This window comes from Lampetra fluviatilis, unplaced genomic scaffold (genome assembly GCF_964198595.1).
Source record: "Lampetra fluviatilis unplaced genomic scaffold, kcLamFluv1.1 SCAFFOLD_485, whole genome shotgun sequence".
Taxonomy (NCBI): Eukaryota; Metazoa; Chordata; class Hyperoartia; order Petromyzontiformes; family Petromyzontidae; genus Lampetra; species Lampetra fluviatilis.
In genome coordinates this window covers 17,501-35,000 of record NW_027621028.1, presented here as the reverse complement: position 1 = coordinate 35,000, position 17,500 = coordinate 17,501, and the positions used below count along the sequence as shown (strand labels likewise).

The following is a 17,500-nucleotide window of genomic DNA, read 5'->3' as shown; positions in this document are numbered from 1 at the left end:
ACTACACTACTACTACACCACTACTACTACACTACCACTACTACTACTACACTACTACTACTACACTACTACTACTACACTACTACTACACTACCACTACTACTACTACACTACTACTACTACTACACTACCACTACTACTACTACACTACTACTACTACACTACTACTACACTACTACTACTACACTACCACTACTACTACTACACTACCACTACTACACTACCACTACTACTACTACACTACTACTACACTACCACTACTACTACTACACTACCACTACTACACTACCACTACTACTACTACACTACCACTACTACTACTACACTACTACTACTACACTACCACTACTACTACTACACTACTACTACACTACCACTACTACTACTACACTACTACTACACTACCACTACTACTACTACACTACCACTACTACACTACCACTACCACTACTACACTACCACTACTACTACTACACTACCACTACTACACTACCACTACTACTACTACACTACTACTACTACACTACTACTACTACACTACCACTACTACTACTACACTACTACTACTACACTACTACTACTACACTACTACTACTACTACACTACTACTACTACTACTACTACCACTACTACTACTACACTACTACTACTACACTACTACTACACTACTACTACTACACTACCACTACTACTACTACACTACCACTACTACACTACCACTACTACTACTACACTACTACTACACTACCACTACTACTACTACACTACCACTACTACACTACCACTACTACTACTACACTACCACTACTACTACTACACTACCACTACTACACTACCACTACTACTACTACACTACCACTACTACACTACCACTACTACTACTACACTACTACTACTACTACTACTACACTACCACTACTACACTACCACTACTACTACTACACTACCACTACTACTACTACACTACCACTACTACACCTACCACTACTACTACCTACACTACCACTACTACACTACCACTACTACTACTACACTACTACTACTACACTACTACTACTACACTACCACTACTACTACTACACTACTACTACTACACTACTACTACACCACTAGTACTGCTACACCACAACCACCGCTACTCCACCTGCTTGCTGGTTGCCGCTGCTGCTACTACACCACTACCACTACACTACTACTACACTACTACTACTACACTACCACTACACTACTACTACACTACTACTACTACACTACCACTACACTACTACTACACTACTACTACTACACTACTACTACACTACTACTACACTACTACACTACTACTACACTACTACACTACTACTACACTACCACTACTACACTACCACTACTACACTACTACTACACTACCACTACTACACTACCACTACTACACTACCACTACTACACTACTACTACACTACCACTACACTACTACTACTACACTACTACTACTACACTACTACTACTACTACTACACTACCACTACTACTACTACACTACCACTACTACACTACCACTACTACACTACCACTACTACTACTACACTACCACTACTACACTACTACTACACTACCACTACTACACTACCACTACTACACTACCACTACTACACTACTACTACACTACCACTACACTACTACTACTACACTACTACTACTACACTACTACTACTACTACACTACCACTACACTACTACTACTACACTACTACTACTACACTACCACTACTACTACTACACTACCACTACTACACTACCACTACTACTACTACACTACTACTACACTACCACTACACTACTACTACTACACTACTACTACTACACTACCACTACTACTACTACACTACTACTACTACTACACTACTACTACACTACCACTACACTACTACTACTACACTACTACTACTACACTACCACTACTACTACTACACTACCACTACTACTACTACACTACTACACTACCACTACTACACTACCACTACACTACCACTACTACTACTACACTACTACTACTACACTACTACTACTACACTACTACTACACCACTACCACTACACTACTACACTACTACTACACCACTACCACTACACTACTACTACACTACCACTACACTACTACTACACTACCACTACTACACTACTACTACTACTACACTCACTACTACTACACTACCACTACACTACTACTACACTACCACTACTACACTACCACTACTACTACTACACTACCACTACTACTACACTACTACTACTACACTACCACTACACTACTACTACACTACCACTACTACTACTACACTACCACTACTACTACTACACTACCACTACTACTACTACACTACCACTACTACTACTACACTACTACTACTACACTACTACTACTACACTACCACTACTACTACTACACTACCACTACTACTACTACACTACTACTACACTACTACTACTACACTACTACTACTACTACACACTACTACTACTGCTACACTACCACTACTACTACACTACTACACTACTACTACTACTACACTACTACTACTACTACCACTACACTACTACTACACTACTACTACACTACTACTACTACTACACTACTACTACACTACTACACTACTACTACACTACCACTACTACACTACCACTACTACTACACTACCACTACTACTACTACACTACTACTACACTACTACACTACTACTACACTACCACTACTACACTACCACTACTACTACACTACCACTACTACTACTACACTACTTACTACACTACTACTACTACTACACTACTACTACTACACTACTACTACTACACTACTACTACTACACTACTACACTACTACTACTACACTACTACTACTACACTACTACTACACTACTACTACACTACTACTACTACACTACTACTACACTACCACTACTACACTACACTACACTACCACTACTACTACTACACTACTACTACTACACTACCACTACTACTACTACACTACCACTACTACCACTACACTACTACTACACTACCACTACTACTACTACACTACCACTACACTACTACTACACTACTACTACTACACTACCACTACTACTACTACACTACCACTACACTACTACTACACTACCACTACTACACTACTACTACACTACCACTACACTACTACTACACTACCACTACTACTACTACACTACCACTACACTACTACTACACTACCACTACTACTACACTACTACCACTACTACTACTACACTACCACTACTACTACTACACTACTACTACTACACTACCACTACTACTACACTACACTACTACTACTACACTACACTACTACTACTACTACTACACTACTACTACTACACTACTACTACACTACCACTACTACTACTACACTACCACTACTACTACTACACTACTACACTACTACTACTACACTACACTACTACTACACTACTACTACTACACTACTACTACTACTACTACTACTACACTACTACTACTACACTACTACTACTACACTACTACTACTACTACTACACTACTACTACTACACTACCACTACTACACTACTACTACACTACACTACTACTACTACTACACTACACTACCTACTACACTACCTACTACTACTACACTACTACACTACACTGACTACACTACTACTACACTACCACTACTACACTACTACTACTACTGCTACACCACTACTACTACACCACTACTACTACTACACTACCACTACTACACTACCACTACTACACTACTACTACACTACCACTACTACACTACTACTACTACACTACCACTACTACTACACTACTACTACACTACTACTACCGCTACACCACTACTACTACACTACTACTGCTGCTACTCCACCTGTTTGCTGGTGGCCGCGCAGAGCGCCCTGACGAGCCCGCCGAGCCCTCCCCCCGCCCCCCCCGCGTTGGCCCCCCCAGCGACGGGGCCGCGGGCAACCGCCCCGCCCGCGTCCAGAAACGCCAGGCTCGAGAGCGTCCTCTGGAGGATGTCGCTCATTGTCACCGCCGCGGTGGTGGTGAGGGTGGTGAGGGTGGTGGTGAGTGGTGAGGGTGGGTGGTGAGGGTGGTGGTGAGGGGGGTGGTGAGGGGGGTGGTGAGGGAGGTGGTGAGGTGGTGAGGGTGGATGGTGAGGGTGGTGGTGAGGGGGGTGAGGGTGAGTGGTGAGGGTGAGTGGTGGGTGGGTGGGTAAGTGGTGAGGGTGAGTGGTGAGGGGTGAGTGGTGAGGGAGGTGGGGGTGAGTGTGTGTGGGTGGGTGAGGAGGGTGGTGAGGGGGGTGAGGGAGGTGGGGGTGAGAGGTGAGGAGGGTGGTGAGGGTGAGTGATGAGGGTGAGTGGTGAGGAGGGTGATGAGGGTGAGTGGTGAGGGAGGGTGAGGAGGGTGAGTGGTGAGGGTGGGTGGTGAGGATGGGTGGGGTGGGTGGTGAGGAGGGTGAGTGGTGAGGAGTGTGGTGAGGAGGGAGGGTGAGGAGGGTGGGTTAGGGTGAGTGGGTGAGGGTGGGTGGGTGAGGTGGTGGGTGAGGTGGTGAGGGTGGGTGAGTAGTGGGGGTGGGTGGTGAGGAGGGTGGTGGTGAGGAGTGTGGGTGAGGAGTGTGGTGAGGTGGGAGGGTGAGGAGGGTGGGTGGGTGGTGGTGGTGGGTGGGTGGGTGGGTGGGTGTGGGTGGTGAGGGTGGGTGAGTGGTGGGGTGGGTGGGTGAGGTGGGTGGGGTGGAGGGGTGGGTGGTGGGTGGTGGGTGAGGTGGTGAGGGTGGGGGTGTGGTGAGGGTGTGGTGGGGTGGTGGGGGTGGGTGTGGGTGGTGGTGTGGGTGGTGAGGTGGGGTGGTGGGTGGTGAGGTGGTGAGGTGGTGGTGGGTGGTGGGTGGGTGGGTGTGAGGTGTGGGGGTGGGGGTGGTGAGGGTGGTGGGGTGGTGAGGGTGGGTGAGGTGGTGGGGGGTGGTGGTGGGTGGTGGGGGTGGGTGGGTGGTGGGTGGGGGTGGTGGGTGGGGTGGGTGGTGGGGTGGTGGGGTGGTGAGGGGGGTGATGGTGGTGAGGGGGGGAGGTGAGGGGTGGGGTGGTGGGGGTGGGTGAGGGGGTGGGTGGGGGGGTGGGTGGGTGGGGTGGGTGGGGGGGTGGTGGGGTGGTGTGGGGTGGTGGGGTGGTGGTGAGGGGGTGGGTGAGGTGGGTGGGTGGGTGGGTGGGTGGTGGGGTGGTGGGTGGTGGTGGGTGGTGGGGGTGGGTGGGGTGGGTGGGTGGAGGGTGGGTGGGGTGGGTGGGTGGGTGAGGGTGGTGGGGGGGGTGGGGTGGGTGGGGTGGGTGGTGGGGTGGGTGGGTGGGGTGGGGTGGGGTGGGGTGAGGGTGGGTGTGGGGGTGGTGGTGGGGGTGGGTGGTGGGGGTGGTGAGGGTGAGTGGTGAGGTGGGTGGGTGAGGGTGAGGTGGTGAGGATGGTGGTGAGGGTGGTGAGGATGGTGGTGAGGAGGGTGGGTGAGGGTGGGTGGGTGAGGTGGTGAGGGTGAGGTGGTGAGGGTGAGGTGGTGAGGGGGTTGGTGGTGAGGATGGGTGGGTGGGGTGCAAGGGTGGTGGTGAGGTGGTGGTGATGATGTTGTTGATGATGTTGTTGTTGATGATGTTGTTGATGTTGTTGATGTTGTTGATGATGTTGTTGATGATGTTGTTGTTGATGTTGATGTTGTTGTTGATGTTGATGATGTTGTTGTTCCGCTATCAGCTAACGATTGCTTCGCTCACTGGGCGCCGCCATCTTTCCACCGTGGTCACGTGGCATCCGCCGGAAGTCGCGGATCGCGTGACCGTGGACCTCGCCCTCTGTCTGACGAAGCTTTCGAGGCGGGCGGATTGAAAATCGCGACTTTTGTCTGACACGCCAATGGTCACCCCGCCCCGCCCCCCCAAGAGGAGTTGGCGACTGACCGTGGCTATGGAATGAGGGACAGTGGCTCAGAAATGAAAATCAGTGCCTCTGATGAAACCTCTGTTTGTTGCAGTAGAGCACGGGTTAATTAATTATTTTGGGGGGGGGGGGCAGGCGCGAGGCAGAGGCGAATGAAAATCAGCGACTTCTGTCCCGGGCCAATGATAATTATTATTGATGGCAGGCTTGGCAATGGACCAGAGATTTAATGTGTGACGCGTTACCAATTCCGCTTTAGCCTGAGCGAATGAAAATATGTGCTTCTGTCGAAGAACAATACAGCAGGAATCTCCATCGTTGGCAGTGGACCATGGAATAAATACAACTAATGCCGTCTCATGCCAATGATAATTGATGGGAGATTGGCAATGGACCATAGATTTAATCGTGTCACGAGTAGCCCGGTTCGCTTAAGCCTGAGCAAATGAAAATATATGCTTCTGTGGAATAGCAATACAGCAGTAATCCCACTTGTTGGCAGTGGACCAGAGATTTAACGTGTGACGAGTAACTAATTCACTTGAGAGTGTGCGAATGAAAATCGAAGCTACTGTCGAATGCCAATACAGTAGTAATCCCACCTGTTGGCAGTGGACCAGAGATTTAACGTGTGACGAGTAACTAATTTACTTGAGAGTGTGCAAATGAAAATCGAAGCTTCTGTCGAATGCCAATACAGTAGTAATCCCACCTGTTGGTAGTGGACCAGAGATTGAATGTGTAATGAGTGACTCATTCGCTTGAGACTGTGCGAATGAAAACCGGTGCTTCTGTCAGATACCAATACAGCAGTAATCCAGCCAATTGGCAGTGGACCAAAGATTGAACGTGTGATTAGTGACTAATTCGCTTGAGACTGCGAATAAAAATCGGTGCTTCTGTCAAACACCAATACAGCAGTAATCCAGCCTATTGGTAGTGGACCGGAGATTGAATATGAAACGAGTGACTCATTCGCTTGAGACTGTGCGAATGAAAATCACTGCTTCTGTCAAAAATTAATACAGCAGTAATCGGCGCCTGTTGGTAGTGGACCAGAGATTGAATATGAAATGAGTGACTTATTCGCTTGAGACTGTGCGAATAAAAATCGGTGCTTCTGTCAAACACCAATACAGCAGTAATCCAGCTTATTGGTAGTGGACCAGAGATTGAATATGTAACGAGTGACTCATTCGCTTGAGACTGTGCGAATGAAAATAAATGCTTCTGTCAAAAATTAATACAGCAGTAATCGGCGCCTGTTGGTAGTGGACCAGAGATTGAATATGAAAGGAGTGACTCATTCGCTTGAGACTGTGCGAATGAAAATCGCTGCTTCTGTCAAACACCAATACAGCAGTAATCGGCGTATGTTGGTAGTGGACCAGAGATTGAATATGAAATGAGTGACTCATTCGCTTGAGACTGTGCGAATGAAAACCAATGCTTCTGTCAAACACCAATACAGCAGTAATCCAACCTATTGGTAGTGGACCAGAGATTGAATGTGTAATGTGTGACTCAATCGCTTGAGACTGTGCGAATGAAAATCATTGCTTCTGTCAAACATAAATACAGCAGTAATCGGCGCCTGTTGGTAGTGGACCAGAGATTGAATGTGTAATGTATGACTCATTCGCTTGAGACTGTGCGAATGAAAATCACTGCTTCTGTCAAACACTAATACAGCAGTAATCGGCGCCTGTTGGTAGTGGACCAGAGATTGAATATGAAATGAGTGACTCATTCGCTTGAGACTGTGCGAATGAAAATCACTGCTTCTGTCAAACGCAAATACAGCAGTAATCTCGCCAACACCACTTGCCCGCACGGCCCCCTCCCTCAGCGTACCCCACCCCTCCCCCTAAGCCCCGCCCCTTTCGCGCATGCGCAGAGAGGCGCTTCCGAGTGTGGAGAACTGGGAGCTTAAGGTGAGAGAATGACGGTTAACATCATCAACATCAACAACATCAACAACATCATCAACATCAACATCATCAACATCATCATCATCATGATCATCAACATCAACAACATCATCATCAACATCAACATCATCAACATCAACAACATCATCAACATCAACAACATCAACATCATCAACATCAACAACATCATCAACAACATCATTATCATCAACATCATCATCAACATCATCAACATCATCAACAACATCATTATCATCAACATCAACAACATCATCAACATCATCAACATCAACAACATCAACATCATCAACATCATCACCATAATCAACAACATCATCATCAACAACATCATCATCATCATCAACATCATCATCATCGTCAACATCATCAACAACATCAACAACATCATCATCATCATAATCAACATCATCAACATCAACAACATCAACATCATCAACATCATCAACAACATCATCATCAACATCATCAACATCATCATCAACATCATCAACATCATCATCATCATCATCGTCAACATCATCAACAACATCAACATCAACAACATCATCATCATCATAATCAACATCATCATCATCATCAACATCAACAACATCAACAACATCAACATCATCAACATCAACAACATCATCATCATCATCGTCAACATCATCAACAACATCAACATCAACAACATCATCATCATCATAATCAACATCATCATCATCAACATCAACAACATCAACATCATCAACATCATCAACAACATCATCATCAACATCATCATCATCAACATCAACAACATCATCATCAACATCATCAACATCAACATCAACAACATCAACATCATCAACATCATCAACAACATCATCATCAACATCATCATCATCAACATCATCATCATCAACATCAACAACATCATCATCAACATCATCATCATAATCAACATCATCAACATCAACAACATCAACATCATCAACATCATCAACAACATCATCATCATCAACATCATCAACATCATCATCAACATCAACAACATCAACATCATCATCATAATCAACATCATCAACATCAACAACATCAACATCAACAACATCATCAACATCATCATCATCATCAACATCATCAACATCATCATCAACATCAACAACATCATCATCAACATCAACATCATCATCATAATCAACATCATCAACATCAACAACATCAACATCATCAACATCATCAACATCATCAACAACATCAACATCATCATCAACATCATCATCATCAACATCAACAACATCATCATCATCAACATCATCATCATAATCAACATCATCAACATCAACAACATCAACATCATCAACATCATCATCACCATCATCAACATCATCATCATCATCATCAACATCATCATCATCATCAACATCATCACCATAATTAACAACATCAACATCATCACCATAATCAACAACATCATCAACAACATCATCATCATCAACATCATCACCATAATCAACATCATCAACATCATCATCAACATCATCATCATCAACAACATAACAACATCACCAACATCACCAACATCAACAACATCACCAACATCACCAACATCAACAACATCACCAACATCATCATCAACATCAACAACATCATCACCAACATCATCACCATCATCACCAACATCATCAACAACATCAACAACATCATCAACATCACCAACATCATCATCATCAACATCATCATCATCAACACGATCAGTAGCAACATCATCATCAGCATCATCAGCATCATCATCATCATCAGCAACAACATCATCAGCATCACCATAGACTCAACACTGCACCATAGACTCAACACTGCACCATAGACTCAACACTGCACCATAGACTCAACACTGCACCATAGACTCAACACTGCACCATAGACTCAACACTGCACCATAGACTCAACACTGCACCATAGACTCAACACTGCACCATAGACTCAACACTGCACCATAGACTCATCACTGCACCATAGACTCAACACTGCACCATAGACTCAACACTGCCCATAGACTCAACACTGCCCATAGACTCAACACTGCACCATAGACTCAACACTGCACCATAGACTCAACACTGCACCATAGACTCAACACTGCCCATAGACTCAGCACTGCACCATAGACTCAACACTGCACCATAGACTCAACACTGCACCATAGACTCAACACTGCACCATAGACTCAACACTGCACCATAGACTCAACACTGCACCATAGACTCAACACTGCACCATAGACTCAACACTGCCCATAGACTCAACACTGCACCATAGACTCAACACTGCACCATAGACTCAACACTGCACCATAGACTCAACACTGCACCATAGACTCAACACTGCACCATAGACTCAACACTGCCCATAGACTCAGCACTGCCCCATAGACTCAACACTGCACCATAGACTCAACACTGCCCATAGACTCAGCACTGCCCATAGACTCAACACTGCCCATAGACTCAACACTGCCCCATAGACTCAACACTGCACCATAGACACAACACTGCCCATAGACTCAACACTGCACCATAGACTCAACACTGCACCATAGACTCAACACTGCACCATAGACTCAACACTGCCCATAGACTCAACACTGCACCATAGACTCAACACTGCCCCATAGACTCAACACTGCCCCATAGACTCAACACTGCCCCATAGACTCAACACTGCCCATAGACTCAACACTGCACCATAGACTCAACACTGCACCATAGACTCAGCACTGCACCATAGACTCAACACTGCACCATAGACTCAACACTGCCCCATAGACTCAGCACTGCACCATAGACTCAACACTGCCCCATAGACTCAACACTGCACCATAGACTCAACACTGCACCATAGACTCAACACTGCACCATAGACTCAGCACTGCCCATAGACTCAACACTGCCCATAGACTCAACACTGCACCATAGACTCAGCACTGCACCATAGACTCAACACTGCACCATAGACTCAACACTGCCCCATAGACTCAGCACTGCACCATAGACTCAACACTGCCCCATAGACTCAACACTGCACCATAGACTCAACACTGCACCATAGACTCAACACTGCACCATAGACTCAGCACTGCCCATAGACTCAACACTGCCCATAGACTCAACACTGCACCATAGACTCAGCACTGCACCATAGACTCAACACTGCACCATAGACTCAGCACTGCACCATAGACTCAACACTGCACCATAGACTCAACACTGCACCATAGACTCAACACTGCCCATAGACTCAACACTGCACCATAGACTCAGCACTGCACCATAGACTCAACACTGCACCATAGACTCAGCACTGCACCATAGACTCAACACTGCACCATAGACTCAACACTGCACCATAGACTCAACACTGCACCATAGACTCAACACTGCACCATAGACTCAACACTGCACCATAGACTCAACACTGCACCATAGACTCAACACTGCACCATAGACTCAACACTGCACCATAGACTCAACACTGCCCATAGACTCAGCACTGCACCATAGACTCAACACTGCCCATAGACTCAACACTGCACCATAGACTCAACACTGCACCATAGACTCAACACTGCCCATAGACTCAACACTGCCCATAGACTCAGCACTGCCCATAGACTCAACACTGCACCATAGACTCAACACTGCCCATAGACTCAACACTGCACCATAGACTCAACACTGCACCATAGACTCAACACTGCACCATAGACTCAACACTGCACCATAGACTCAACACTGCCCATAGACTCAACACTGCACCATAGACTCAACACTGCACCATAGACCCAACACTGCCCATAGACTCAACACTGCACCATAGACTCAACACTGCACCATACACTCAACACTGCACCATAGACTCAACACTGCACCATACACTCAACACTGCACCATACACTCAACACTGCCCATAGACTCAACACTGCACCATAGACTCAACACTGCACCATAGACTCAACACTGCACCATAGACTCAACACTGCCCATAGACTCAACACTGCACCATAGACTCAACACTGCACCATAGACTCAACACTGCACCATACACTCAACACTGCACCATAGACTCAACACTGCACCATAGACTCAACACTGCACCATACACTCAACACTGCACCATAGACTCAACACTGCACCATAGACTCAACACTGCACCATAGACTCAACACTGCACCATAGACTCAACACTGCACCATAGACTCAACACTGCACCATACACTCAACACTGCACCATAGACTCAACACTGCACCATACACTCAACACTGCACCATACACTCAACACTGCACCATAGACTCAACACTGCCCATAGACTCAGCACTGCCCCATAGACTCAACACTGCACCATACACTCAACACTGCACCATACACTCAACACTGCACCATAGACTCAACACTGCCCATAGACTCAGCACTGCACCATAGACTCAACACTGCACCATACACTCAACACTGCACCATACACTCAACACTGCCCATAGACTCAGCACTGCCCCATAGACTCAACACTGCACCATAGACTCAGCACTGCCCATAGACTCAACACTGCCCATAGACTCAACACTGCACCATAGACTCAGCACTGCCCATAGACTCAATACTGCCCATAGACTCAACACTGCACCATAGACTCAATACTGCCCACCCATTCACCCACCCACTCACCCAAACACTCACCCACCCACTCACCCAAACACTCACCAATACACTCACCCACTCACCCACCCACCCACTCACCCACCCACCCTCTCACCCACACTCACCAACACACTCACTCACCCATCCACCCACCCATTCACTCACCCATCCACACACTCACTCACCCATCCACACACTCACTCACCCATCCACTCACCCACCCACTCAGCCACACACTCATCCACATGCTCACCCACCCACTTACCCACTCACTCACCCACCCACACACTCACCCACCCACACACTCACCCACCCACACACTCATCCACATGCTCACCCACCCACTCACCCACACACTCACCCACCCACCCACTCACCCACCCACTCACCCACTGACCCACCCACTCACCCACCCACCCACTCACCCACCCACTCACCCACCCACTCACCCACCCACTCACCCACCCACTCACCCACTCACTCACCCACTAACCCACCCACGCACTCACCCACTCACTCACCCACCCACTCACCCACCCACCCACACACTCATCCACATGCTCACTCACCCATCCACACACTCACCCACCCACCCACTCACCCACCCATTCACCCACCAACTCACCCATTCACCCACCCATTCACTCGCCCACTCACTCACCCACTCACTCACTCACACACTCACCCACCCACACACTCATCCACATGCTCACCCAGCCACCCACTCACCCATCCACACACTCACCCACCCACTCACCCACCCACCCACTCACCCACCCACTCACCCACACACTCACCCACTCACCCACACACTCACCCACCCACCCACACACGCACCCACCCACTCACTCACCCACCCACTCACTCACCCACTCACCCACTCACCCACACACTCACCCACTCACCCACACACTCACCCACCCACACACTCATCCACATGCTCACCCACCCACTCACCCACCCACCCACTCACTCACCCACTCACCCACACACTCACCCAATCACCCACACACTCACCCACCCACACACTCATCCACATGCTCACCCACCCACTCACCCATCCACCCACTCACCCATCCACCCACTCACCCATCCACCCACTCACCCATCCACCCACTCACTCACCCACTCACCCACACACTCACCCAATCACCCACACACTCACCCACCCACACACTCATCCACATGCTCACCCACCCACTCACCCACCCACTCACCCACCCACTCACCCACCCACTCACCCATCCACCCACTCACCCATCCACCCACTCACCCACCCACCCACTCACCCACCCACTCACCCACCCACTCACCCACCCACTCACCCATCCACCCACTCACCCATCCACCCACTCACCCACCCACCCACTCACCCACCCACTCACCCACCCACTCACCCACCCACTCACCCATCCACCCACTCACCCATCCACCCACTCACCCACCCACCCACTCACCCACCCACTCACCCACCCACTCACCCACCCACTCACCCATCCACCCACTCACCCATCCACCCACTCACCCACCCACCCACTCACCCACCCACTCACCCACCCACTCACCCACCCACTCACCCATCCACCCACTCACCCATCCACCCACTCACTCACCCAGGCCACTCATTATCTCCATTTAGACTCAGCAGCAACATCATTAGGCGCTACTGCTAACAGCACTTGCCCCTCCAGCCCTGCTAGAGGCTACCTGGGGGAGCTTTAGTAGTGGTGGTGGTCGTGATGATGGTGATGATGGTGGTGATGGTGATGATGGTGATGACGATGTTGATGATGATGTTGATGATGATGTTGATGATGATGTTGATGATCGTGATGATAGTGATGATGATGGGTGATTATGATAGTGGTGATGGTGATGTTGATGATGGTGATGATGATGTTGATGGTGAAGATGGTGGTGGTGGTGATGGTGGTGGTGGTGATGGTGTTGATGATGGTGATGGTGGTGATGTTGTTGATGTTAATGATGGTGGTGACGATGATGATGACGTTGATGTTATTGATGATGGTGATGATGATGTTGATGGTGATGATGTTGATGATGATGGTGATGGTGGTGATGTTGTTGATGATGATGGTGATGATGATGATGTTGATGATGTTGATGGTGATGGTGGTGATGTTGTTGATGATGATGGTGATGTTGATGATGATGATGTTGATGATGTTGATGGTGATGGTGGTGATGTTGTTGATGATGATGGTGATGATGATGATGTTGATGATGTTGATGATGATGGTGATGGTGGTGATGTTGTTGATGATGATGGTGATGTTGATGATGTTGATGATGATGGTGATGATGATGTTGATGATGTTGATGATGATGGTGATGGTGGTGATGTTGATGATGATGGTGATGTTGATGATGATGTTGATGTTGTTGATGTTGATGATGTTGTTGATGATGTTGTTGATGTTGTTGATGTTGTTGATGTTGTTGACGACGTTGATGTTGTTGATGTTGTTGATGATGTTGATGTGTAGAGAGTCATGGACGGCTTCAAGAAGAAGCTGGAGGGGCTTCGGATGATGATGTTGTTGATGTTGTTGATGTTGTTGATGATGTTGATGATGTTGATGATGGTGATGATGTTGATGTGTAGAGAGTCATGGACGGCTTCAAGAAGAAGCTGGAGGGGCTTCGGATGATGATGTTGTTGATGTTGTTGATGATGTTGATGTTGTTGATGTTGTTGATGATGTTGATGTGTAGAGAGTCATGGACGGCTTCAAGAAGAAGCTGGAGGGGCTTCGGATGATGATGTTGTTGATGTTGTTGATGTTGTTGATGTTGTTGATGTTGTTGATGTTGTTGATGTTGATGTGTAGAGAGTCATGGACGGCTTCAAGAAGAAGCTGGAGGGGCTTCGGATGATGATGTTGTTGATGTTGTTGATGTTGTTGATGTTGTTGATGATGTTGATGTTGTTGATGTTGTTGATGTTGTTGATGTGTAGAGAGTCATGGACGGCTTCAAGAAGAAGCTGGAGGGGCTTCGGATGATGATGTTGTTGATGTTGATGATGTTGTTGATGTTGTTGATGTGTAGAGAGTCATGGACGGCTTCAAGAAGAAGCTGGAGGGGCTTCGGATGATGATGTTGTTGATGTTGATGATGTTGTTGATGTTGTTGATGTGTAGAGAGTCATGGACGGCTTCAAGAAGAAGCTGGAGGGGCTTCGGATGATGATGTTGTTGATGTTGTTGATGTTGTTGATGATGTTGATGATGTTGATGTTGTTGATGTTGTTGATGTTGTTGATGTGTAGAGAGTCATGGACGGCTTCAAGAAGAAGCTGGAGGGGCTTCGGATGATGATGTTGTTGATGTTGATGATGTTGTTGATGTTGTTGATGTGTAGAGAGTCATGGACGGCTTCAAGAAGAAGCTGGAGGGGCTTCGGATGGATGTGAAGTTCAAGCGAGCGGGACATGGACACACACTGTCTGAGTGAGTAGCACCCACGTGACACGAGGCCACGCCCACAAACACTAGGCCACGCCCACAAACACTAGGCCACGCCCACCACTAGACCACACCCACCACTAGACCACGCCCACCACTAGACCACGCCCACCACTAGGCCACGCCCACCACTAGACCACACCCACCACTAGGCCACGCCCACCACTAGACCACGCCCACCACTAGACCACGCCCACCACTAGACCACGCCCACCACTAGACCACGCCCACCACTAGACCACACCCACCACTAGACCACACCCACCACTAGACCACACCCACCACTAGACCACGCCCACCACTAGACCACACCCACCACTAGACCACACCCACCACTAGACCACACCCACCACTAGACCACGCCCACCACTAGACCACACCCACCACTAGACCACACCCACCACTAGACCACGCCCACCACTAGACCACACCCACCACTAGACCACGCCCACCACTAGACCACGCGCACCACTAGACCACACCCACCACTAGGCCACACCCACCACTAGGCCACGCCCACCACTAGACCACGCCCACCACTAGACCACGCCCACCACTAGACCACACCCACCACTAGGCCACGCCCACCACTAGGCCACACCCACCACTAGGCCACGCCCACCACTAGGCCACGCCCACCACTAGGCCACGCCCACCACTAGGCCACGCCCACCACTAGACCACGCCCACCACTAGGCCACACCCACCACTAGGCCACGCCCACCACTAGGCCACGCCCACCACTAGACCACACCCACCACTAGACCACGCCCACCACTAGGCCACGCCCGCCACTAGACCACGCCCACCACTAGGCCACGCCCACCACTAGGCCACGCCCACCACTAGACCACGCCCACCACTAGGCCACGCCCACCACTAGACCACGCCCACCACTAGACCACACCCACCACTAGACCACACCCACCACTAGACCACGCCCACCACTAGACCACGCCCACCACTAGACCACGCCCACCACTAGGCCACGCCCACCACTAGACCACGCCCACCACTAGACCACGCCCACCACTAGACCACGCCCACCACTAGACCACGCCCACCACTAGGCCACGCCCATCACTAGACCACGCCCACCACTAGACCACACCCACCACTAGGCCACGCCCCCTCCCCCTCTGTCACCCCTCCCTCTCTCTCTCACCCCCCCCAGGTCAGGCCAGTCTGCCCCCCCAGCCCGCAGTGCTGCCCCCCCCAGGGATCTCCGTAGCGCTGCCCCCCCCCACGAGGGCAGCCGCAGCGCTGCCCTGGCTGCCCTCGCTCGCCAGCACGGGGGGGGAGGGGCCACGGGGGGGGGAGGGGCCACGGGGGGAGGGGCTACGGGGGGAGTTGGCTACGTGCAGTCGGGTAATCTCACACACAGACACACACACACAGACACACACACACTCACACACACACTCACACAGACACACACAGACACACACACTCACACACACACACAGACACACA

The 17,500-nt window shown here is 48.9% G+C and overlaps 1 protein-coding gene and 1 long non-coding RNA gene across 2 annotated transcripts in view; one reads left to right on the top strand and one right to left on the bottom strand.

The window, feature by feature from the left end:
- Nucleotides 1–4,047, bottom strand: part of LOC144954681 (AP-4 complex subunit epsilon-1-like) — a 32,284-nt gene extending 28,237 nt beyond the window's left edge. Inside the window, exon 1 of the mRNA XM_078885114.1 lies at nt 3,889–4,047. Within this exon, the coding sequence (XP_078741240.1) occupies nt 3,889–4,047 (159 nt within the window). The remainder of the gene's footprint in view (nt 1–3,888) is intronic.
- A 3,777-nt stretch (nt 4,048–7,824) lies between these two features.
- Nucleotides 7,825–17,334, top strand: LOC144954680 (uncharacterized). The gene is made up of 3 exons (XR_013641323.1): nt 7,825–7,867; nt 15,924–16,012; nt 17,202–17,334. It is a non-coding gene; the product is annotated as an uncharacterized LOC144954680 (long non-coding RNA).
- The last annotated feature ends 166 nt before the right edge of the window (nt 17,335–17,500 follow it).